The sequence below is a fragment of the Xiphophorus maculatus genome, chromosome 15 (assembly GCF_002775205.1).
Source record: "Xiphophorus maculatus strain JP 163 A chromosome 15, X_maculatus-5.0-male, whole genome shotgun sequence".
Taxonomy (NCBI): Eukaryota; Metazoa; Chordata; class Actinopteri; order Cyprinodontiformes; family Poeciliidae; genus Xiphophorus; species Xiphophorus maculatus.
The window spans coordinates 8,408,818-8,434,951 of NC_036457.1; the positions used below are offsets into that span (position 1 = coordinate 8,408,818).

Consider the following 26,134-nt stretch of genomic DNA (forward strand, 5'->3'; position numbering starts at 1 on the left):
ATGGGACTCACAGTTGTCTGAGAAGTGGAGAAGACTCACAAAGCTTTTCTGTTTAGGCAGGTTTATCAGAAGCTGTGCCTCAACCTGAATCTTCAGCAGGTGTTGGCTTTTATTAACACATCTGCTTTTATAATTTTGTATATTGGTCACAATTTCTGATTTGAAAATTATAATAATAAATCTTAATTAAAGTAGCTACACCATCCTAAACCTTACAGTAGATGTTTTGATTATGCACAAAGACTTTCATGTAGTGTTTAAGATCAATTCAGGTGGTTTTCTACTTGAAAACCACTTGAAAACCACTTGGAAACGACTTGGCTTGGCTTGAAGCGAAGCATTTCTCCTGTTCAACACTTCAATGGAACCAACCGACAAAACAAGACAAAACAACAATCCAACTGAGAATACTCTGTAATGTCAAAAATACTGGCAGGCGTTTGCGTTATTCGTTAGTGAGGCAGACCTAACTGGTCTGAATGAAAGATAGATAGACTTAGACTTAGACTGAATTTATTGTCATTTTGCATGCACAGGGTGTATACAGAACGAAATTTCGTTGCATACGGCTCAGGACAGTGTTTTGAGCTTCCAATGTTGTGAGGTTACCCAGAATAAAATAAAATACAGTATAAAATATGAATATAAATCTAAATATAAAATATAAAGTGCAGGAATGACAGTAAAATATAAGTTATTTAGCTCTGTACATGTGCAAGGTATAAAGTGGAGACCAGTTTTTGAGTGCAGTCCAGTTAAGAGTTCAGCAGTCTGATGGCAAGTGGGAAAAAGCTGTTTCGGAACCTGGTGGACCTGCACAGGACGCTGCGGAACCTCTTTCCAGAGGGCAGCAGGGAGGTGTGGGGTGGGGGTGTGAGGGGTCACTGATGATGTTTCGGCCTCGGGACACGCAGCGCTAGGATGAAATGTCCTGAATGGAGGGAAGGGGGGCCCTGATGGTCCTTTCTGCTGTCCGCACCACTCTCCTCACGTTCTTCCAGTCGGAGGCGCTGCAGCCTCCACACCACACAGAGAGGCAGCTGGTCAGAATGCTCTCTATGGTGCTTCTGTAGAACGTCTTGAGGATGGGCGGGGGCAGGTGTGCTCTTCTCATCCTCCGCAGGAAATACAAGCGTTTCTGTGCCCTCTTGACCAGAGACGTGGTGTTCACAGTCCAGGTGAGGTCGTTAGTGATGTGCACCCCCAGGAATTTGGTGCTGCTGACCACCTCCACAGCCGAGCTGTTGATGAGCAGTGGAGCGTGGCTGGGCCGGTTCTTCCTGAAGTCGACGATCATCTCCTTCGTCTTGTCAACGTTCAGGATCAGGCTGTTGTCTCTGCACCAGTCCACCAGCTGCTCCACCTCCTCTCTGTAGTCCAGGTCGTTGTCGTCTCTGATGAGGCCCACCACCGTTGTGTCGTCCGCGAACTTCACGATGTGGTTGGTGGCGAACCTGGGGACACAGTCGTGTGTCAACTCTCTCAGCAAACAGAAACGTTTATGTTGGGCAAGTGCTGAACATAATATTTGCTTTAAATCTCACTGATAAATTACATTTTTTTTTAACTGGTCTGTAATAATTAAAAAAGAAATTCAAAACTTACTGACTGACATGGAGAGGTAACTTAAAATCAGTTTTTCTCAAAATCCTAACAATACTCAGTGCATTTTCTGCTTTTAGACGTTGTGGAGCGGTCCACCAGTTGAGGCTGTGCCATTGTTAAGCTTTCATAAACCATAGCAGCAAAAGTTATATGTTATGTCCATTTCCACAAAAGCAGCCTGTTTGTAGCCTCTCTTTCTCAGTCTGCATGTTCTGTTTGATCTGCGTCAACTCGTCGACACAGTCTGGAGATAAATGAGCTGCTCAGGGAAGCACTCAGCTGCTGACTGACCTTTTACTCCATAAGGTGTAATTTTTCTCCACGACAGGCGACTTCTTTGCTTGAGAAATTGTCTAAGGATTTCTCCCTGCTATATGTTTACTTGTTGTTGTACAGATGCCCAAAAAGTATCTCATGATCAATTTAACAGATGCTTTAGGCTGTTTTTATTACAATATTTTTTATTTAATGGGAATCATCATTATTTTGAAGTTATTTATATAAAATAACTCCTTACTTGAACAATGTCCTTTGCTTGCATTGTATTTTCACATGCAGTGGTTATATTTGACATGGTGATATGACTCAACATTAAGACAGCCAATCCATCAGGGCATTTGAAAAGTAAAGAGGAAAAATGAACTAAATTGCACCTGCATGTCCAGGAATCAGGTCCCAGGTGTCGTTAGAATCTAAGTGCTGTAAGAAAAACACAAACCAGCAGGCTAAAGATGCTAAAGATGGTACCAGAGTCAAAGTTTGACACAAAGAGAAATGCAATATATCGATGGGCCAAATCTATGCTGAAATATTTGTTACTAATCAGATTATTTTAAGCACACTTCTGATTCATGAACTATTGTAACATTTGTAAGAACAAGTGCCACAAATTTCACAATTGTGTTTTTGGCTCAAAGAGTAAATTGTGTATTTGTTTCAGAGGAATTGGCCCACTGATAGCGTCATTCATGAAAAGAAAAACTACCTCTGCACATGTGATTGTATTTTCATTATGTGAAATTTTTGCCCTCTGCTGACTGAATAATCGAGGTATAATTCATATGTTATTTACACAACACCACTATAATGTGGTAGTAGAATTTTTGTGAAAAATATTTCAATCTTAGATGACATTCCACCCAAATAAATCATGATAAACAGTGAAAAAACAGTTTGGAATTTGACTGAGAATGAAGTAGGTTGAATTAAAAGCTTTAAATAACACTAATATCGATTCTAAAATGCATTGTAGTGAGGAACTAACTCTACACACTTGACTCTAAACAAAACCTGACAGAGACTGCAAAAGACTACCACTTTTTCATTTTTTCAAATTAATTGTATTGAATATAGTAACAATAGTGCCATTATTATATAATAATAATAATAATAATAATAATAATAATAATAATAATAATAATAATAATAATAATAGTAAAACGTGACATTTGGTCTGACAATATTGATATTTGGTCACTTTTCCATACTCAGTTATGTTACGGCACGTCTTTAGACGCACAAGAACTTGATTGGACGATCTGTTTCATGACGTCACATCCTCAACAACCTTTTACCTTTATGGAGGACGAAAATTGTCAGCTACTTGAAAATGCGCATTCTGAGTTTAACAAACGCAATTTTGACAAGGCAGAGGAGTTGTATGCAAGATTTATCTCTTCCTGTTTACAGTCCAGGTATTATTTTGCCTTTCAAGACACGTTAAACAAGCTAATGGCTGATAAGAATATCAGCCGTTTTACCTGTCAAATTTAGTACCATTAATTTCATTTACCGAAAGCCAGCATATTTCTATCTTCCTTGTGTACAGGTTTAGTATTCATCGCCATAAAGAGTTTCGTCTCTGTTTTATCCGCGCAGGAACTGTGAAGCCTCCAAACTGGCTACCGCTTACAACAATCGTGGTCAGATAAAGTACTTCCGGGTGGATTTTTATGAAGCAATGGAGGACTACACCTCCGCTATACAGACTGACTGCCAGTTTCCAATCCCTTTCTACAACAGAGGACTCATCCGCTATAGATTAGGTAACAAAAACCACCCCTGACAATGAGCAAATGATACGGAGCCCTCTAGGGGACATGGGGATTTTTTTTCTTTTGCGTTCCCTCGCAAAACTTTTGCGTTCCCTCGCAAAACCTTTTCCGTTCCCTCGCAAAAGTTTAGCGTTACCTCGCAATACTGTACTGGTCAGTTATGCAGCATAATTTAATACTGTAAGCCTTTCCTACGGTGGGCGCCGTACTTTATGCTTTAATATAAGGTTATGTGAGGTATTTCCATGAATTTTAATATCTTTTTGTGAAATATCTGAAGTTTTATATCTTTCTTTAGAAAGGCACCACAAACCTAAACAGAAACCTTCCGTAAGTAGGAAAGAAATAAAAATACATTATAATTTGGACTATTTCTGAGTTATTATCGCGGGTAATAAATCATCTTACAGTTTTGATTGTGTCTCTGCTGTGTTCGTAGTCTGAATGGTTTAAAGAGCTGTTTTCAGTGCCGCTCCATCTTAGCCTTAACAGACATAAACATGCAGTAATAAATCGATTTTCAATCAGTGTTTTGCACCAAGCAGTTAATAATAATAAACAAGTTTTCACTGAGGCTCTGTAAGAGCCATATGAATGAAATAAGTAATTATTGATATGACAGGAGCAGCGGCTTTGACACTTGGGTGTGTCGACGTGGGAGTGACGTCACCAGGTATGAATGGGAAGGATACTGGCTTTGTGTGTATTAGGAAGCGGTGAGCGGGGTGGTCAGTCCTTGCAAAGTTTGGAGCATAATCATCAAAATGGAATAAATTGATAATTGTGACAGAACAAAGAAAAGGTTTGGAGTTGATTGATACACGGACAGATGAGATTCCCCGAGTTAACCCAGTGCGGCCCTTTACCATCATTAGTTTGTCGTGTTTTTAATAATAAAAACTTGTTAACAGTAAAAACTGCTTGGTGCAAAACACTGATTGAAAATCGATTTATTACTGCATGTTTATGTCTGTTAAGGCTAAGATGGAGCGGCACTGAAAGCAGCTCTTTAAACCATTCAGACTACGAACACAACAGAGACACAATCAAAACTGTCAGATGATTTATTAACCGCGATAATAACTCAGAAATAGTCCAAATTATAATGTGTTTTTATTTCTTTCCTACTTACGGAAAGTTTCTGTTTATATCGTAGGTTTGTGGTGCCTTTCTATCCCAAGGAAAGATATAAAACTTCAGATATTTCACAAAAAGATACTAAAATTCATGGAAATACCTCACATAACCTTATATTAAAGCATAAAGTACGGCGCCCACCGTAGGAAAGGCTTACAGTATTCAATTATGCTGCATAACTGACCAGTACAGTATTGCGAGGTAACGCAAAACTTTTGCGAGGTAACGCAAAAGTTTTGCGAGGTAACGCAAAACTTTTGCGAGGGAACGCAAAAGGTTTTGCGAGGGAACGCAAAAGTATTGCGAGGTAACGCAAAAGTTTTGCGAGGGAACGCAAAAGTATTGCGAGGTAACGCAAAAGGTTTGCGAGGTAACGCAAAAGTATTGCGAGGTAACGCAAAAGTATTGCGAGGTAACGCAAAAGAAAAAAAAATCCCCATGTCCCCTAGAGGGCTCCGTACAATGAGCAAATGATCTAAATTGGACAAAAAACAAAAAAAAACTTAAGATAATCGCCTTCATCCGGTCGGACTCTTCAAATTAAAAGTATGATTTGCTAAAAAAAAAAAAAAAAAAAAGTTCGTCCAGATATTTCATTTGTCTCCTAAAGAACTCATTATACGAGCAAAACATATAAATAAGAATGTCATTAAAGAGTAAATTTATTTCAGTAATTTAGTTCAATTGGTGAAACTTAGATTTCAAGGGGTTATTTCTATCAATTCTTACAATATCATCACGCATACAGATCTTTTCATACCTCTTCTGCAGCTAGTCTAGAGGAAACCTCCCCCAAAGATCTACAAGTATGAAACTGAAAATGTAAATAATGATTTTGGAACAGTCAACTGAATCAAAGAAATAACAAACTACCGAAAGCAGTTTCATAGAAATTCCAAACATACAATTAAAATTTCCTAAAATAATGACTTAATCAATGACATAACAGACAAAAAAAGTACTGTTTTTAAGATAAAAGCAGCAATCTAAAAATTAATATTTTATACAGGCGCAATATACATGCATATAATTTACATATCTTTTGGATAAGTATTGACTATCTAGAAGATACTTACTTTCCAAAAGAGCAAAAAAAAAAAAAAAAAAATCAATCATGAAGACTTTTTGGAAGCGTGATCACTTTGCCTTATGCCTTTAATGGCCATTAGATGGAGCTGTGTGTTTGCAGTCATTATGTTAGATGGTGCCTAGAACTTTGGTAAAAGCAACACTGTATTACACTATACTAGTCTTTAACTTATCATGTGTTAATACTGTTTTCATGCATTCTTCCAGGATTTTTTGAAGATGCCAAAAGTGACTTCCAACAAGCACTCAAGCTAGATGCTAATTTTGAAGATGCTAAAATGAGCCTGCAACAGACACTTCTGGACCAACAGGAAAAGTTAAACAGAGGATACTGATGATTTTACACAAGCGTCTGTGTGTAACCTCTTGAAAACCTGATTTCTCTGATACTTAGTGAATGTCCTTTCAGATATTTGAGGACATTTGGACAGGCACATTTCATGCAGGCACTCGTTGTCACACTGAACATGATAAAATATTTATTTTTATAAGCAGTAAATGATAGTGAAAAACCAGATCATTAATCTGTTTTTTCAGACTTGTGAATCCTTTTCTGGTTGTACTTCATGCTTGATTTCTGAGTTTTATTATTGCTGATTTTTAAAAAATCTTATCTGAGATCTATTTGTTTCAGTTAGGTATAATATTTTCATTGTAAGGCTTCCTGTACATGTTGTTAAAGAAACACTGAGGAATGGATGCCTTAATTTTGGGCAAATTTGGGCAACATATAAATAGAAACAGTCTTACCCTAGACTTAACCTCAGTCGATCACAGAAGATGACTGATCAAACTGAACATAGCACTGCTGTATGGTTCTTCTTGCTGAAAGTGAGTTCTTCCTTTCAACTATTGTTGCATGAAGGATTTCTGCAAAGTCAGAATCATAATGCAGTCAGCTAGGCATCAATAAATAGAAAACTGTCACCAACTTTCATAACATGATCAACTGAATTTGACTGTATTTTTATAGATGTAGGATAGAACTGGCTGTTACTGGATCTGAGACTATATGTGATTACCTTGAATTAGCATGAATGACACTGAAATGAAAACATGTATTTATTGATACAAATTGAATGTGTTTGTCTTGTAAACTGCATTGTGATGTCACATGCTGTGATGTATTGATAAATCGAATTGAAAACCTGACTGAAAAATGTGTTTTTTCTTTCTCTTTTAAAACCATCTTTCTATCTTCTTCTGACAATAGATTTTCTGTAGTAACATCAACACTAATAAGGCAGTTTGTCAAATCAATAATCATATTCAAAGGAAAGATAAAGTTCTCCTTGGAATGACTGAAGTTCTAATTGAATAATTCAGGCATTTCTTGTGTAAATCCATGGAATGTACATTGTGCTAAAAAAATCACAACAAATAAATAATTGGTTTACCACACTGGTGAACTGGGTCATTATTTTGGTCAGGGATGAAAATATTGTAACATAACAGGCCTCAAATGCATAGAGGATAACTGCTTCTGTCCACTCCACAAAGCATTTGCAGTAAAAGGAACTTATTAGGCAAAATGTGTCACTAAAATTCACAATAAAATCCAAATGTTCATTCTGAAAGATAAGTTTGCACAACATCCACTTTTGATAGTCACATTATGGTGTTAGAAATGAAACACTCGTTTTATGGAAAGCAGTCAATTCAAAACAACAAACTGGGTGAATAATTGTGATCAGACTTGCTTGTCTCTGGGGGGAAGGCTTAGGTGTAAGGAATTCCCACTAATTAGGTCACATGTGTAGCTGTGACCAGCACCTGTAAAACAGTTGCTGAGATCTTCAGAACACATTCAGCTCCTCTCCCTCAGAGCTGCTTTGTCCTTTGGGCTTGTTGTGCTTACAGTAAACCAATTCTGGCTGCAGTTGCTTTTTGTTTGGCTTCTGTTACATTGCTTCATGCAGCAACCCAAGAGACTGTAAGTATGTTTTTCCTTTGTTTTTTTTTCTCTTTAAATATGTAGAATTGATTTTATCTTTGAAATTCCTTTAATTCCAGGTTTCTCTGGAACTTGATTGTGGCCCTTTTTGCCTTGGGTCAAGCATGGCCAAACATGATGATCAGTCCTCAGCCAAGTAAGCTTGACTTTCATCTGTTCAATCTCATGAGCTTTTTAACAAGTGGTTTAACTAGCCTTCTCAACAGGCAGTGGTTTAAAGGCAGACTGTGTTGGTAATCTGATGAGGCTGACCCTAGATGAGGCTCTCGCATTGGGGAATCAGCTTGAAGTAGAAGCACTCAGTAAGTTTCAAGTTTGGTACGTTTTATCAGCTGCAGTGACTCTAGCCAAGGTGCAAGTTACTCATATGCTATCTCTGCCATCCAGATGGCACCCAGTACATCTTGTTGACACCCAGACTAGCTGCTCAGTGTGGCTACAGCATGGAGTCAGACCCCTGGGGCAACACTAGAATCTACACCTCTCTGCTAGGGTGCTTTGTTCAGAATAAGGTTTGTTTAAGTGCAGTGCAAAGATTCTGGCTTCAGCATAACTGGGCTTGGTGTAATATCATAACTCTCTGGGTGTTTAGGATGACATGATGATTGGTGTTGGTCTGAAACTCAAAATCTACCGTCATAGTCCTTCTGATGTGATTAGTCACCATGTGGCACAGACCTGCAGCTATACTCGCTGGGCCCCCCGAGAGATCCTTTGTGACAGGAACTACATGGAAGTGGGTCAAAATCTTTAAAATGACTTCACAGCTAATCTAGAGGATGGTTTGAAGTTATTTTATCTTGTAGGTTTCAAGATACATGGCTCCCCATGCTGAAGAGGACTTCCAACTCAATACAATCCCTGGTGTAAGTATAAATGGCTGGCAAGATTTTCCTAAAGCCTAGCTTTCCAGCCAAAATGGTAACTTTTTTTTTTCTCTCCCCAGACCTCTGAAGATGTGTCTGGAATCTGGAAGATGACATTTTTCACTCCTGAACCTATGTCAATGGTCTTGAAAGAAGCCCAACAAGCTGGTTACAGTGCCATGACTACAGCTACTCGTGTGGTTGTACGAAGTCCTTACAACACAGCTGAGACTTATTCAGAGGCTGTAAGTAGAGTTGAAGTGTAAAACATTAGCTGCTTGAGCTGTAAGTGATACTAAATATAATCATAGGTTGCTGGAGTCCCCATGGAAGTATTGAAGGTGAGCATTTACCACAAGGCTCAAGATGGACTGAGTGTCTTCAACTTGGCAGCTGCTTGTCCCACAGGCAAGTCTCTAAATAATCAGGTTTTACATGACATTTGACTATCAATAGCCTGACTTATTGTTATGACCAGGTGGCCTCCTGTTCACTGAGGACCTAATCTCTTGGCATGTACCTCGCCGTGTGACTCCTTTGTTGGATGGAAGCATTAGACTTGTAGAAATGAACATGGGAATCAATGGACTGAGGTTGGATAAAGCTCAGATGGCTGCAAAGGGGTACTATCTGTATATTACAGATTTCTATATTATTGTGGAGATCCCAATTGGCTCACCTGACGGCTACTACAAGGTTGGTTGAGGGCTCTTAATAAATGTATATTGTAACTTTCTAATATTAAATCTGCATGTTCAATTGCAGAGCCATGCACCAGACTTCCAGTACCACATCACCTATACTATTGAGCCAATGCTGGAAGTTTTTTGGAGGGCAGACCAAACTCAACAAGACACAAGATATAAGATCTTGTTCCCCATTACAACCCCACCAATGCCTCGTCCTCCCTACACCGATGACCGTAAGTTTCACTAAAAAGAACCTGAAAGTGGTGTGCTGCAAATTTTTAACATGTCTGGTCTTTCAGGTACTGTGCCAGAAATGAGGGAATTCAACCTTTATGTTGGAACATTCCTTCATGATGTGGAGCTGAGGAACATCACTTTTACTACTGGAGTCCTTACTGTAGAGGAGAGCAATGCCAGAGGGTTCACTGTTCAGCAGCATGTATTTGACAATGGAACATCAGTCTTCTCTATCAAAGTTCCTTTTGATACTGATGTCATCTTCAAGCATGTATGTTGGCTATTGCAGGTATTCTTGGCTTATTGGTCCACTTTTTTTAGTTAATCCTAAACTCTCCTCCTCTAAAGAATCCAGAGGTCTTGGTGACTACCTACACCCTCAGTGTAGTCTTTGGCTTTGTCATTCTGCCTGAGGAAAGTTCACTTGCTCATGCAGTGGAATTGCAGGCATCTCTTCAGGATGTTGGTAAGACTTGTAAAACCTGCACACAAACTTCCCTCTGCTCTAAATGGAAAAACTAAATGACTTTACTACTTCCAGTGTTGCCCACACTCACTGGCACTTGTGACCAGGATCAGTTCTACATTATAGTGAAATATGGCAGCCAAGGGACCAACTTCAACACAATGGTTGGTGGGTTGGACTTGACTCCAGAGTTGGCAGAGGCCTACAAGTTTAAAGGCAATGCTACACATGGCACCATTAAAGTGCCATATGCAGCTACCAGCTCAGCTTTTGAGGTGAGACTGCAAATCTGAACTGTGTGGAGAGCAGAGACTGGGAACAGCAACACTTAATAGCTTCTCCCTCCAGTTGATCACAACAAATTCAATCCGAGCCAGGCTGGATGTGCTTGTGTGGGACCCAATTACCAACTGGATTCTTTCTGACTTGTTCCTGGCCTGCTACTTCCCTTTGACAACCACCAGTAAGTACATGCATACAGCTACTAAACACTATTGCAGTGCATCTAAAACTTCCTCTTTTCCTTGAAGGGTGCTACCCCAATGGAACAATCAGTGCTTTGGCTGTGAAAGTGCAGTCTGTGCCCAATCTTGACCCAAGCTGGCTCACTCTAAAGGACCAGTCCTGCACACCAGTCTCTAGCAATGATCGCTTTGCTCAGTTTATCTTCAGTGCTGACTCCTGTGGAACAACTAGAACAGTAAGTCAGTCAGTATTTAACTACCGTACTTGGATCAAGACTTAACTTGTATATTTTTCTTTAGTTCTTCGACAACTACATGATGTACGAAAATGAGATTAGCCTGTACTACAACACTGAGAAGGGCCTTACCCACACGTCACCTGTTGACCCTGAATACAGGTAAGGCCAACTGACTTTTAATATGCTGTGGGATTTTTGCTGACTTCATCTTTCTGTAGCCAAACTGTCTCCTGCTACTATGTGGTTAATGCCACACAAACGATTGCCTTCCATGCAAAGTCAAGACTATATGAGCCAAAGGCAGAGATCGGCTCTGGACAAATGACTGTCCAAATGAGGTTAGCAACAGGTGAGGATGCTTCATGATCTAAATATCATGACTACTTGCTGTTGGACTTCTAATGATATATTTAAAAAATGGACACACTCCTCTCTAGATTCTTCATATCAGGACTTCTATGAAGCTGAAGACTATCCAGTGGAGAAATATTTGAGGGAGCCACTGTACTTTGAAGTTGAGTTGGTGCAGTCAACTGATCCTCACTTGGCATTGATCTTGGATAACTGCTGGGCTACTCTCCAGAAAGAAAGGACCTCTCTCCCCAGCTGGGACATTATTGTAGCCAGGTAAAATAATCTTAAGCAACTTCAAATCCTTAAACTTGTGGTCAAATAACTTTACTTTCTGCTCCAGTTGTGCATACTCCGGCGATGGCTATGCAACAGTCTTCAATACCGTCTCAGTGGATGACAGAGTTTCTGTCCCTTCCCGCTACAAACGCTTTTCAATGAAGATGTTTGCCTTCATTCAGGAAAAGCAGGTTCTGAAGCATGAGGTAAGTATCTAACTCAATGGTGCCCAAAGTCGGTCCTCAAGAACCTGCAGCCTACATGTTTTAATTTGCTTCGTAGTTTGATGCACCTAGATTAAATGACACATTAGAAGGCCTAAGATCCTTAACATGCTGAAAAATTTGTTGCTCCCACCAAGGAGAGAACTAAAACATGTAGGATGCCAACCCTCAAGGACCAACTTTGGGCACACTGGTTTAACTTGACTGTAGGATTAAAAATCTGACTAATGGAAAATAACACTCTAATTTACAGGTTTATGTCCACTGTGACTTGGTAATTTGTGACACAACCAGCCCTGCAGAGGGTATCTGTCAAGGCCAATGTGCTAATCTTGCTGTGAAGGGTACTGCAAAACAAATGAGAAGGGGTAAGTTTGTCTAGTTAAAATAACATGCTCTTAAAATGGCAACTTTATCCAATCCTGATGTCTATTGCAGGACAAAGAAGCACAACCTCAACCCACCAAAAGCAGATTTCCTCTGGACCTATTACAATGAACAGTTTTCAATAAATTCCAAAAATAATCCTGCCTTTGACAATTTTATCTATTCTTGTGGTTAATCTTGGAAGCTTTTAATGGTTTAGCCACTAGATGGCAATTCTTCTATAGACATTTAAATCTGGCACTTGTAAAAACTTGATGACCTGAAGAGCTCTCCAAACTAGATTAACAGAACTACTAAAATCTTCAGGCAAATGAGCCACATTTTATCCTGAGAACTAAATTGCCAAGGGTTAAACATCTCTAGCTAAACTTAAATCTTATTGGACCTCCAGGGAAAAACTACTAGTAGGCACTAGAGTAATATTTTATTTTATTTTCTCAAATATCAACCAACCATTAGGTAAATATTTTGAGCTTCAAGTTTTCTAGAAAAAAAGTTACCAAACATTTTCTGGCCTGAAAATTCCTTGAAACTCTTGTCCACAACCACTAAATGTACACAACTCATGAAAATGGCTCCAAATATTTTCTTATAAACAAGTGGGGAAACTGTAGCAGTTGTGTGGCTACTCCATGTTCTGAGACTATTGGCCTCCACCCAAAGTTTAATTTCTGAGCAACAGGGCATGTTTCTTCCATCCCCTGTTGGATTACCATGAAAGGACATTTTAAGCCACAAAATCCTACATTTATATTAATTTGCAAGTCACTGTCCTTTAGGAGAATTGAATTACACATGAATCAAACTGATCTCATGGGATTCTCTAGCATGCCAGTTGGGTAACTGTTCAAATTCAGCCTGAGAAAACAATCTTCAAAATGAATTAAGGTTGGGACTTTTCCCAAATGAGGAGTGTGGGTAAAATCTAGCAAAACTGTATGAATCAAATGAAGTTCATTTGCATACCATTCCAGTAGTAAGACAGTCCAATGTGCTTTACATAATAAAATCAAAGTTTCACAGAAAACGCCATAATCAACAACTGAAACATTACATTTTGATGAGTGGCATGTACATCAAATATTCTGGTCAATTTATTGTGGTTCTAAAGAAACTCTAAACAGGTGGGTTTTCAATCTTGATTTAAAGAAACTCAGTGTCTCAGCAGTTTTGCAGTTTTCTAGAAGTTTGTTCCAGAGTTGTGGTGCTTGGAAGCTGAATGTTGGTTCTGGGAATCCTGACCAGAACCAGAAAATCTGATTGGTTGCATCAACCTTCCAGACCTATCTTTAATTCATTGTGGTGATAAACCACTCAGTGACTCACAAACAGTATTTTAATCTTTTTGTGGGAACACAAGGAGTGTGTTTCCACACACTGCCACTACAAGACTCTTGGTATTGATACATTTTTAGACAAACTGATGGGAGAAAGAGGGTGCAATTGACAGAAGGGGCATTCTGGATCAGCTGTCTGATTTTTTTTTTTTTTTTAAATATATATAAATTTTATTTTTTTTTGGTGGACCAAAGACACTTTCAGTAATCAATACAACTAAAGAAATGCATGAGTGAGTTTCTCTAAATCTTGCTGAGAGATTAGTCCTAACCCTGGAAATGTTCAGGTGATTGGCAAACTTTGACCTGAATTTTTAAAGACAGTCCATTACTACACTCAGAATTCAGGTCTGATTGCTAGTTTCTAGCTGTAATGACTGAAGCTGTGTGCCAACTCTAGATTGTTTCTCTTTAGGTCCAAAGAATTTCAGTTTTGTGTCATGATTGTAGCAAATATTTGCAATCTAGATTTACTCCAGTTTATAAGCACAATATTTCACCCAGTCCGTGCAAGACCACTGGAGTTGATGCAGCCAAACCTAAAACCTGGAAATGATTCTTATTAAAGTGATTTAGAGCTGCAGCATGTTTAGTTAAAGTTGCAGATTCAGTTCAGTCACTGTAGCCATTTACCAGGAAACTTTAACCCTTGTGTGATCTTTACATTCTGTTTACTCCCCTTGTCCTAAGGTTCAAAAATGACCTGCCCTACCAAATTGAACTTTAAATCCAAAATCTATTATGCATGATGAAACAATTTATCAATTTAACTCTGTTTAATTCATTTTTTGTAACAATACAAAATGTGTTTTTTTTAAACCACAAACCAAGTATTGTGACAGTTTTCTTTTGCACAGTAAAGGTTTATTGTAATTATATAAATGTTGATTACTTAATTATACTGAGGGGAAAAAGGTCAACAATTTGGAACTTTTCTCAGCAGTTCATTCTTTTATACTTTTTAGGAAGTGAATTAGAAAATACCTTGTAACAATAAAATGTTCTGTGAACAACTTTCAACATCAGCTGTTATGTTAGTGTTGAACAATTTCACCATCTTATGTTGAACATTCTGCAAAATTGAGATGATCAACACAAGACAAAGAACATCTTCAGGAGATGTTAATCTGCTGAACATCCTCAGTTCAACATAAGGTGTTGAACTTAAGATGTTATGTTGAACATAAGACATTTAACAAAATGTTCAACTTGGGATCTTCAACATCTTCATGCTATAATGATTTTCTTCACTGTATGAAGCCACTCCTACATTGAACATATTCAGCACATGTTCAACATAAGACGTTCATCTTATGAAACCATGAAAACCTAGGCATCAACATCTCAGCCACTGACTGTTTCAGTCTGAGAAGCAAGTATAACTGTATTTACCTTTAGATACAAGTGTTACAAGATCTCTCCTAATAAACTAGTCTAAACCATGAACAAACCTACAGCACCAGTAACAGTAACATTAAAGGCATAGTTAGTTAAAGAAATTCTCAGCTTTACAGTTAAGTTTAAGGTGATTAAATTCAACTTCACCATCTCTGCTTAAAACCCATCAGGTGCCATGTCTTCTAAAGTAACTTGTTAGGCTAAACGGTAGTGTTATTCACAAAAAGAAAGCAAATATTGAGACTAGCTTGCAGCTTAACCTGTGGTAGATTAAAAAGTCCAAATCCAGTTTCAAATGTAAGGGTTTATTTTTAAAGATTCAATCTTATTGGTCCAAGAGACACATATTCAAAGCCATAGACCTGTGAAACATCACGTTTTTGACCTGTGAAAAGGAGACATGGTAAGATTAATCTTTCCTCAAACAGATTAAGTCTCCAGAGTGCTGTAGCATACCAAAGCTGAAGTCGTCCATCTCACCTTTTGTCGTCTGCTTTGGGTTTGAACATTGACCTCCACAAATGCCACCAAGGGGATTTTTGGAGTCACAGATCACAATGTCGCAATGCACAAAAAGCTGCAAGATTAAGATGTCATTTGGCTATACGTTTCAAATGTAACGAGATTTATACACCCAACCCAGTTTCGTAAGGTACCTTGGTACTCATGTCATCTTTGCCATCAGCAAAGGCAAACATCTGGATCTCAAACCGTTTGAAGTGGGAGGGATACCTAACCCTGGCATCAGTCCAAACAGGATGAAAGACTACCTGGTAAGGGTCAGCTGGGTTTGGACAGCTGCAGAAGGTGTCGAGTTAGTTATGAATGAATCTTAAAGAGACTAGTCTCGATATTTTATTTTGCAACAGCTTCACCTTGACAAACTATGTCAAGTGTAACTGTAAAAATACCCATTAATTATCAGATCCCATCTGGGTTGGGATGTTCTGTCTTTGCCTTGTGTTGCCCAGCAGTTTTCCAACTCAAGTGAAATCAGAGGATTAGTAGATTTCAGCAGCTCCACCTCAAAGTACAGTGGCTGTTGTAGATATTTTGCTATGGGATACTCTTCATAGTTTTGAAATGTGCTGTAGGAGTCATCTAAGAGATTAAGATGACATTTAGTCACTTAAATCAGTTGCCTTCTCAAATCTGAGGTTGAGTTTTAGTCAATCCTTACCCAAAGCAAGCCTCATTACAACTTGCAACTGGCCTTTAGAGTTTTCAGCATAAGGTTCACTCCTGCGAAGTCTTGTGTTGAAGGCCACAGTCTGGCTTGTGTTGATGTCATAGAAACAGGAAATCTTTAAGCTGAGAATTTAAAGCAAAGTTTTAATACAATTCTCCACCCTTCAAGTTGTCAATCAGTTCTTAAGAGTTTAAAGCTGAGTCTTACTGATACTCTGGTTCCTCTGATGTTGGACTCTTTTTCATTAGAAGTTCATCTGGCAGTGAGATCTCATTCTCATATAGCATGGCATTTGTCATGAACTGAAAAAAGTTACAAGTTCAGCTGTGTTAGAAAGACACCATGTAATCATTGAGTGCCAATGTACCTTCCTTGTTGTACCACATGAATTCACTGTGAAGACAAAGAAAGCATAGCGGTCATCACTGTGGACAGGGCCACAGGAAGGATCCGCAAGGGTGAGCTGGCTGGGGTTCAGCAAGGGCACCGATTCCAGTTTTAAAGCCAGAGCAGTCATTGTGCCATTTGGAAAGCATTCTAGAAGAGAACATGTTTACCATCAGTTTTTAACAAGGTTACCAAATGTTAAGGTGGTTATAAAGGTAACTTGCCTGTGAGTGTTGAAGGAAAATTGCAAGCTACAGATAATTCTTGAATTTGAGAATTAGTCTCTGGATTACTCAAAACTATATCAAGCCTGCTCCTAGTGGATGAAGCTTCAATGGCCTGAAAGGAGGAATTTTGCTTGAAATTAGACAGTTTGTCCCTTTAAAGATTAAAAACCTTCAGAGTCATACCTCCACTGCAACATCAGGAGCTGAAAATGGCACAACAAAACTGAAGTGGGTCCCGTTCTCCATAGAGTCATAATGCTGAGCCAAACTGGGGGTCATGTAGCGCTTCCCCACCATGGTCTGAAAGTTGTAGCCTGGGCTTCCATATTTTACAAGGACATAGAAGTTATGGTTATCACAGCCACCAGAGACAGAGGGCGGGACTGTCAAAAAAAAAAAAATTAGGAGTGTTCAAATAGTGCAATTTGAATTATTCAAGTCTTTATAAATGCAGACCAATATCCTGGACGACAGCTTCCAAGTAGGCTTTGTGAGAGAATGAGACAAGCTGATCCAGGATCAGCAGACCAAAGGTCAGGTGAAGGGAGTAGACTGTGACTCCCTCTCCAGTCTGATCAAGAGACAATATTAGAAGCATGCCAAACAAGACATTTCTCATCCATCTAAAATGTTTACCTGTTGCAAGACTGCAGGGTCTGCAAAGGGCACCTGGAGGGTAAAAACCTTCAAGCTGGTGTTAGGAGACATGTGTTCCAAGATGTTAAAGCCTCGGGCACTGCAGTCTGGCATGGATAGAACTTCAGCAGGGAAGGTAATGTTCATTAGAGCCACATCAGCAGCAAAATGTCCAAGCGTCATCCTGAACATCTTCTCCCCTGGAACTGTATCTGCAGGAAGATGAAGGCATGAGACAAGCTTGCAAACAAAACGGTCAAAGAAATACATAGCCAGTTACTCACCGTCAATAAGTTCTAAGGGTTGTGGTAGCAAATGTGTTGTGATATGAAAAAAGACTTTGTATTTCGTTTGTTCATGAGTAGCATCTTCTGTCCAAAGCAGCTCAAGCATTGGCTCAATCATATAAGAGACGTAGTACAGATCACCTTGAATGTGGCTCTGCAGGAGTGTTTCAGTTCATGCAAAGGAAAGAAAGACAGATTAGCCAGCATTGCCTATCAGAGTACATTTTGCAAGCCTAAAGATACTTGAAACTTGCCAACAGCATGCTTCACACATTAAATGTCATAACCAGGTTACCTCATAGTAGCCACCAACACCCCCAATGGGAAGTTCAGTGACAATGTAGAAGTCATTGAGTGCTACAGAGTATTCTCGGGCCTGCATCTCCACAGCGTCAAGCCTTTGACCATTTACGCCAAAATGCACCTCCAACAGATTAAACTGTCCAGAAGAAGTCATTGGGTCCATCTGCCAGGGCAGGTACCAGGTGATTGTGCTTTGAGTAAAGAAGACACTACCTGCAAGTTAGGCACAAGACCGATTAAGAGCATAAACAGATAACAGTTTTAATTTTGGCATGTGCAAAGCTGTGCTCAAGTCTTTGCCTTGTGAGCAGAAGCTGGTCATTTACTGCCAGGTTCTGCAATTAAGTTTGCCATCATTTGAGTCTTTGGAAGTGTATGCAAAGAATGTAGCTCCACGGCATAGATATTGAAGCCATAGGGAAGCCTCTCAACACTGCCAAATGTCAAGACTCCTTAGACAAAACAAATGGTTCTTGAAAGTGTGCTTACCCTCTTGGATTGGACAAGCAGCTGCAGCATCAATTTGTGTTGCAAGCCACTTCTTTTCAAAGATCGTTGAAGTTTTGAAAATTCTCATGGGAACCCCCATTATCTGGATGTCAAAAATATAGAAATTTAATGAGTGACAAGCAAATATGAACCACGCCATGGAACAAGAGTACAATTATTGCACACAAGTCAAGATGTGCCAACTGAATCTTTGACAATGAGAAGCCCTAGTCATTTACTTCATATCTCTTGACCTATTGTGAACAAGTCAGATTAAGCAGTTCTCAGGCAACAATTGCCTTTTACTCACTGTCTGTATGAAAGTTTCTGGTGCAATCATTGGACTTCTCAAAACCAGCCTTGTAGGAGTATTTCCAATGCCATATCCACGTTGCTGTGCAGCAAGCAAACTCATAGGTTTCTCTCCCTCTGGTGTGAAAAACACAACGGTTGTAGCTTTGAATCCTGCATCCATAGACCGTTTCTGCATATCAGATACAAGAGGGCAACTTTTATTCAGGCATCCAGAAGTTAACCCCACTCAAAGTCAGGCAATCTCTAGAGTTCACCTCTGCAGCGCGACGAGGGTTTGACGGCTTTGAGCTGTGGATAGGATGCCCAGGCAGAGGAAAGTCTTCCGGAATTGCACGGTTTACTGACACCTAGAGGGGGTAAAAAAACAAAACAAAAAAACATGCCATTAGCTGTGAGAAACAACAGTTATTCAGATCAGTACCTAGATCTCAGTTCACTCACTTCCATGTAGTTATAGTCACAGATAACTTCTCTGGAGGCCCAGACATCATACTGGCAGGTTTCAGCCACCTGATACACCTCTTCTTGAGAAAACTGATTCCCTTGAAGGCGAAGTTGTAGTGCAGTTGTGAAGAGTTCATCATCCTGCAAAAAAAGGAGTGTCTCATCAGGTAAAGTGGCTTAAGGAAGTATTTTTTTATTGGTGAGAGCTTTAGTCTTGTTACCACATTTTGAGCAAAACAGTTTTGGAGGGAGATATAAATTAAGGCATTCCCAAATGAGTCACTCTTCATGCTGAAGCCACACTGCGCCGCAATACTCGGTGTAACAACAATTGCCGTGTTATCTAGGATAAGACAATTTACACATTTTCAGTTTTGGGTGCAAAATTTTGATTTACAAGAGCCAAAACAAGCAGAAGCTTACTAATGATAACAGCAACATCCAAAAGGCTTCCTCCAAGTGGTCCAACATCCACACGCATAATATTCCCCAAGCATTTTGCTCTGATATCTGCATTTAAAGAAGAAAAAGAGCTACATATGCAAGAAAAACCTGCAGAGTTGGCAAATCTCTGAAAATACACCACTTCAAGACAGATAGCCTTACTTATAGGGGGCTTCTGTTGAGCCTCTATGTTTGCAGCCACTAGCAAGAGAAAAATCCACCTGGGAATAAGAATTAAAAACATGAAACACCAAATCAGGAACAGGAGTCAAGTTTGATTCAATGAAAAACCATCACACCTCAATAAAAGAAAATGCTCCATTGTACAGTCTGTGGGAAACTGGTAACCTCAGAGTTCCTATGTTTGCCACTTCTTATAAAGCTTGTCAAGAGAAAGGAACTCTGCAGGTCAACCCTTTGGATATCTAGGGAGAGTGTCCCTGTCCCTCGAACACAGCCACTCACAGGTGGATCCAATTACAGCCTTTTGGAGATAATTGTGTGGACAGCCTGAGCTAATGTTGATTTCCTGCCAACTGGTTTCTGCATTTTGTCTTGATCTATAAGATGTACGAAATGCTGCCAAGAAAAAGACTATGCATATAAAACCAGCAAGTAGTTTGAAAGAAATTGAATTGGAAATAAAAATGCTTAGATATTTGTAACTCATCAGATTATTAAAAATACTAACAAAGGTTTTTATTTTATTTAAAACTCTGAATCTTTGGGTTTCTAATTTTACATTTTATGCAATAAATCCATTTATTTGGCTCAGTATGAGCAAATAAAAAACAGATTTGCTCACCTGGAAACGGAAAATGATTGCTATTTGGCAATATGTTATTATGCCAAATAGCTAATGATTAGTCAGACTGAAGGATGAGTGTCTATGGAGTTCTTGCCAGTTTTAGGCGTAACGATTGATTGACTTGATCTGGAATTTGACTGGGTCATGCAAGCAAAAAGAGTTTGTTTTGATCTAAGTCATTCCGGTGTAGCTGTACGCGTTGTGAACCTCCACCCCAGTCTCAAATCCTCTGCATCATTTGACAAATTTTATTTTTAGGATAAACCTTAATTTAGTCCAGAACATCATTCACCATTAACTCTTGGCAGCTTATCCTGTTACCACTAAAGAAAAGCAACCTGGAACTTGATGCTGCCACAACGATGGGGATAATATTTTTAGGGTCATGTGGAGTGTTAGTTTTGAATTGTGCATGCAGGCCAAATTTTCTTATTTTGGTTTCATATCATCAGATCACTATCTTCTGTTTTCTTATTAAGCTACTTCTAGTTGACTTTAATTCAATTACATCAACATAAAAGGTGGCTGGATGTATATGCCACACTTTTGAGATTTTTACATACATATATATAATCACAGTTTTTGGTTGTGGGAAAAACGTTTTCAAATGTGAATGTTTCTGGAAGTCACTTTAAAGCTATTCTTTCTCAGGGAGTGTGCTGTAGTTCCTTTTTGCTGCCAAACAGAGTCTGAAGGTTTTGCTTGGCGGTCAGCCTGACAGCAGCACCTTCTCAGAGAGGATTAAAATCTCTGATGTTACTACTTCACTGTGTTCTTCATGCACAAGCTGATGTCAGCTCCTTTAAGCTACAGAGCATTCAAGCAACAGCCAAGACACATTTTTAAACAATAAAACATGAAGGGGTTGCAAGTGCACTCTTATCAGATGGAATAAAATGTACTGTTATGATCAAAAACGGTAGTAAAATACTGCAGCAGTCAATATTCAGGAACATCAAAAGCCTATTGGTAATAAAGAAGCCACAAAGATTGTCCGGTTCTGCATCTCTACATCTTTGCAGGCTCTCTCTCTCCTCCCATGTCCTCTTGCTCCTCCCTGTTCCCTGTAAAAGGCAACAAACTGCTGCCGCTTGGCTGTCCCAGCTCCAGCTCCTCCTGTCCCGTCCGTGAGGCTGCGGCAGTGCACTGCCCAGCTGCTTCTCCTCATGTTGCTCCTCTCACCCCACATCGTCTTGATGGCAGCGTCTCAGTGGAACATGGGAGCAAAACCAGTTGCATAAAAGTTATTTAATGGAAAGAAAGGCTCAAACTACAGGTAGGGTTTATGTTTTTGTTTTGTATTTAGTTCAAGTGAAAAGTGTTGGAAAACCTGTTAAATTTTATATATATATATTTTAGCAAAAGCTTATCAATAGATAGAAGCAGGATGAACTGTTGGAGGATAGTATTTAATGTAAAAATTTAGAAAAGTGATTAATTTTAACCTGTTGCCTGAGATTGTTTTATTTCCCTTGTCTCATTATAATCCAGTAAAGAAACATCCTGTCAAATTTCTTTTTTTTTTTAGTTTAAATGTTTCAATCATAAAACATATTTTATCATCAGTCCAAGAAAAGCTGATTAATACAAAGGTAATAAATTCACTTCTTAGGGTAAAGAAGCTACCAAAACTAACCTGGCCCCTATGTGGTGGCATGTAATTGCCACTTAAACCTAAACCTGTGGCAATAACTGTCATTAAATTGTCAATGAGTGTCTAACAGAATAGGTTTAATTAAGCTACTTTGTAAGATTTTTGAGCATTAATACCCTTTTTAGGGTCCTGCAGAAGTGTCTTAATTTGACTTAAGTCTAGATTTTAGCTTTCTTAGTTACTTTAAGTCAGCTATTTAGCGAAGTAATTTCTAGAGTGTCATGGATTATTATTGTGCTGCATAATCCAAGTGGTCTTAAACGGAGCACTGCCGCAGACAATCACATCACCGCCAATACGTTTGACTTTTTGTGATGTTCATTCTCTGAAATACTATTAGTTTGATGTCAAATATAACAGGATGACCTTTTTTTTTCTTTTATCACGTAACAGAATATTTTAATAAATGTCTTTGGGATTATCAAATTGCTTTTTGGCAAATGTGGAGTGGGACAATTTGTTCTTTTTATACAGTGTAGGGTTTTGCCTTGGCTCTCTCCAATGCATGCATTTGTCTCAATTTTCTTTCTTATTGATGAATCATGAACCCTGAGCTGTGTTTATAAAAAGACCTGTGGTGCTTTGGACATACAGTATTTCTGTGTTGTTTTGTGATTTTCTGAATGAGTCACTAATGCCCCCTTGGAGTAATTTTGCTGGCCAAATTGGCCAATTTCTCCATTTGAGAACAATGGTTCTTAATGTGGTTCCCTTCAGACCAGAAGTTCCCTTCAGAGTGATTGATAATCAATTACTTTGTTTCAGCTCTTTTCCTGACTTTTAGCTTATTTCTTTTTGTCAGACAGGTTCTGTTTAGGGATGTATTGGTTCTATAGGTCTGGCAGAAATCATGCCTGGGTGTGTCGAATGAAACCAAATACTGTGGTTAACAAGGTGGAAAGTAATATTTTCACAAAGGAGCCAGATTTGTTTGGATCACATGTGTCAAACTCAAGACCAAGGGGCCAAATCTGGTCTACCATAGTTTTTTATATGGCCCTCTAAACTCTAGGGAATCTTCAAAAAACAGTTGCATGCTTTAATATTATTTTATCAATAAAATCAAACCAGTTTTTTTCTGGCACAACCACATTCATAATCTTGATATGGCCCAAAATGAAAATGAGTTTAATACCCTTGGAGGATTCTTTTCCCCTAAATATATGCATAGCATTATTATTTTAAATCTTCTGAAATTATGTTTTCCTGATACTAAGATGAGATGACAAACAGAAGTAATGTCTAACAGGGCAAATACTTTTACCACTTCCGAGTTTTACTGCAAATACTTTTCTCATGATGTTTTAGGACCATGGGGTATGGCCAAATCCTCCACCAACATGGAAAAGAGGAGGACCAGGTCAACCTCAACGTGGGAGGGGTATGCCACAAAGTGGACCCGGACATGTTGCTCCGCTTCCCTCAGACACGCCTGGCACGTCTGCTGCGCTGCCCGAGTGAGGCCGCCATCTTGGAGCTATGCGATGACTACAGCCCAACCGAGAGGGAGTATTACTTCGACAGGAATCCTCGCGTTTTCCTCTGTGTGCTCAACTTCTATCACACGGGTCGCATCCACATGATGGAGGAGTTCTGCATTTTTTCCTTCAGTCAGGAAATTGAGTACTGGGGCATCCATGAGGTGCACCTCAGCCCCTGCTGCGACACCTGGTACCATGAGAGAAAGGAGTACATCGAGGACAAAGACTGGGACATCCAGAGTGAAGAACAGGAGCCGAGCTTCGATTCCTCCTTTGAAGAGCTCTCCGCTCTTGACAAGGACCTGGCTAAGTTCAAAGGGGCATGGTGTGGAGAAGTGAGGAGCTACATCTGGCTCAGACTGGAGGATCCCGCTCACTCCAAAGCTTCAAAGATTATTGCCATTGCCTCCCTCAGTGTGGTATTGACCTCTATCATTGCCATGTGCGTACACAGCATGCCGGAGTTTCAGCAGGTGGACGATAATGACCGTCCCATTGAGGACCCTGTCCTCACCATCCTTGAAGAGATTTGCATTGCCTGCTTTTCCACAGAGTTCTTCATCAGGTTCGTTGTTGCTCCATCCAGAAGGAAGTTCCTTGGAAACCCTCTGAACATCATCGATGTTGCTTCCATTTTGCCATTTTACTTCACTTTAGCTCTGGAGAAATCTGACGAAGAGGAGAGCGAAGACCTGGAAAATGTGGGGCGGGTAGTCCAGGTTCTTCGACTCATGAGGGTTCTCAGAATCCTCAAACTGGCCCGCCACTCCATCGGACTGCGAGCTCTGGGTGCAACCGTCCGCCACAGCTACCAAGAGGTGGGTCTGCTCATTCTCTTCCTCTCAGTGGGAATCTCAGTGTTTTCTGCCCTCATCTACTTTGCGGAAAAGGAGGAGAAGCACACGGATTTGGGGACCATCCCTTCAGGTTGGTGGTGGGCCATGATCACAATGACTACAGTGGGTTATGGTGACACATGTCCTGTGACGACAGCAGGGAAGGTGGTGGCCACCTTATGCATCATCTGTGGCCTGTTGGTGGTGGCTCTGCCCATCACTGTGATCTTTAATAAGTTTTCAAAGTACTACCAGAGGAACAAAGCCATGGATGTACGATGTATCACCAAGCCTGAAAGACAAGACCCTGAACTCCCGCATTATAATATCAAAGAGCTGTTCACAGGTAGTGTGTACCCCTTCATTGGAAGCCTTGCATTCAGGAACAGTGGGAGCAGCAGAGAGGACGACACTGATGCCTCCAGCTTCCAGGACATTGAGATGTGTGATAATGACACTTGTGAAAATGGGCCAGCAAAATGAGATTCCTGCCATTTCACAGAGCATCACTCCCTTTATGACAGCAAGTCACTCTGTGCCTCTGGGGACAGTACCATCACTTACCGTCTTCCTTCTTCATGAGGTTCGACAGAGAAATATGTTGGGTCACAACTTTTTTGTTCCGTGTCTGTATGTGTGCCTGTAAAATACACTGTGTCACTAAAACTAGAAAATCTAAAGGGAATTATCTGCGTCCTCTTCAGAGGTTTGAAAGCCCATTTTCTGCTCGAGAAAACTGCAATGATGCATGTAGGAGCCCATAATGTTAATGTTTTTCAAAGTAATGTTGTTTATTGATTTCCTCTGCTTGCTGAAAGTTCAGACAGAGACTTTGCCAGATGCGAGAGCCCCAAGTGAGAGCAGCACAGTTTGCAGTTTGCATGGCCTGAATTGAAATGCACTTTTGGAACGCAAAATATTACAATGTTTGTATGAAAAAGTAAAATAAAGCTGATTGGGAGAAAACGCACATCTCTCTCAGAGCACTGTTAAAGCACAGGTTGTTATTTTGCTCCTGTGAGCATGAAATAAAACTTTATTCTTATCTGGATTCAGATTTTTACCTTCATTTGTTTTCTCTCAAACAAAAACTATGCTCTCAAATCTAAGTAAAAGTATTCCATTTAACTGACAAAATGCAATTAAGATGCACATGCAGCTCCATTTATCTGCTCACCCTTCTCTGCTCTTCAGAGTATTGATCTCCTGTCCTCTGTTGTAATTTCCACTTGGATGATCTGCTGCACCACAAAAGGAAATTTACAAAACTCTGGTCTCTGCAGGGGCTTCAGTGCAGTCATGCAGTTGATTTCAAGCATCTTCTGACACAGCAAGATGTTACCTGAAGCCTTTATTTTCTGTCTGAAATGAAAGTTCAATTGGTTTCCTTTTTATTGCTACAAAGCGATGCGTAAATAACATAAAAACTGTAAAAGGAAACGATCATAAATGTCCGTTATAGGCAGCTGGTTTCTTGCACATTGTTTTTCATACTGATACTAACATAAGCAGATAAATCCAATTACTCTCAGGTTATTCATTGAGTTTAGTAAATGAGTTTCGATCCTTGGTGTTTCTATCAGATGTGCATCATTTTGTAGATTAGCATATTGCTTGAGTCGCATTTTGAGTTCAGTTTTCTTAGCTTGACTTTAGTCATATTGACAGACAAAAAAAAAATCCGCATACTTTTTGGTTATCTATAAACTGGCATGCAGGGATTAACAGTATACACAGCCATGCAAAAGTATTCACACCAATTTTGTAACTATTAACCTCAATGTGAGAGTCTGACATTCCTGTTAGAAAGTGATTAATGGTTTTTAATAGATAGAAAACTGACATGTCTTTTTGAGTA

General features: G+C 39.5%; 4 protein-coding genes across 4 annotated transcripts; 3 read left to right on the forward strand and 1 right to left on the reverse strand.

The window, feature by feature from the left end:
- Positions 1-3,150: 3,150 nt before the first annotated feature.
- ttc32 (tetratricopeptide repeat domain 32) lies at positions 3,151-7,045 on the forward strand. Its single transcript, XM_023348075.1, has 3 exons — positions 3,151-3,299; positions 3,484-3,650; positions 6,093-7,045. Exons 1-3 carry the CDS (start codon positions 3,151-3,153, stop codon positions 6,218-6,220), a joined length of 444 nt encoding a protein of 147 aa, XP_023203843.1. The 3' UTR covers positions 6,221-7,045.
- Positions 7,046-7,695: 650 nt separating this feature from the next.
- LOC102223986 lies at positions 7,696-12,179 on the forward strand. The gene is made up of 21 exons (XM_005803135.2): positions 7,696-7,818; positions 7,899-7,975; positions 8,046-8,141; positions 8,227-8,351; positions 8,432-8,575; positions 8,646-8,705; positions 8,786-8,950; positions 9,017-9,113; positions 9,184-9,401; positions 9,471-9,627; positions 9,694-9,902; positions 9,980-10,097; positions 10,173-10,372; positions 10,446-10,560; positions 10,628-10,797; positions 10,862-10,959; positions 11,019-11,149; positions 11,238-11,427; positions 11,495-11,636; positions 11,908-12,022; positions 12,093-12,179. The coding sequence occupies exons 1-21, from the start codon at positions 7,799-7,801 to the stop codon at positions 12,164-12,166; spliced, it is 2,721 nt and encodes a 906-aa protein (XP_005803192.2). The 5' UTR covers positions 7,696-7,798; the 3' UTR covers positions 12,167-12,179.
- A 3,989-nt stretch (positions 12,180-16,168) lies between these two features.
- On the reverse strand, positions 16,169-19,938 carry LOC102233503. Its single transcript, XM_023347402.1, has 16 exons — positions 19,797-19,938; positions 19,660-19,718; positions 19,477-19,563; positions 19,275-19,396; positions 19,051-19,194; positions 18,864-18,956; positions 18,605-18,778; positions 18,295-18,397; positions 17,798-18,018; positions 17,500-17,656; positions 17,216-17,427; positions 17,036-17,150; positions 16,763-16,962; positions 16,577-16,691; positions 16,333-16,502; positions 16,169-16,267 (listed from the first exon to the last, which is right to left on the reverse strand). The coding sequence occupies exons 1-16, from the start codon at positions 19,817-19,819 to the stop codon at positions 16,169-16,171; spliced, it is 2,094 nt and encodes a 697-aa protein (XP_023203170.1). The 5' UTR covers positions 19,820-19,938.
- Positions 19,939-21,434: 1,496 nt separating this feature from the next.
- kcns3 (potassium voltage-gated channel modifier subfamily S member 3) lies at positions 21,435-25,318 on the forward strand. The gene is made up of 2 exons (XM_005803170.2): positions 21,435-21,581; positions 23,268-25,318. Exon 2 carries the CDS (start codon positions 23,272-23,274, stop codon positions 24,757-24,759), a length of 1,488 nt encoding a protein of 495 aa, XP_005803227.1. The 5' UTR covers positions 21,435-21,581; positions 23,268-23,271; the 3' UTR covers positions 24,760-25,318.
- The last annotated feature ends 816 nt before the right edge of the window (positions 25,319-26,134 follow it).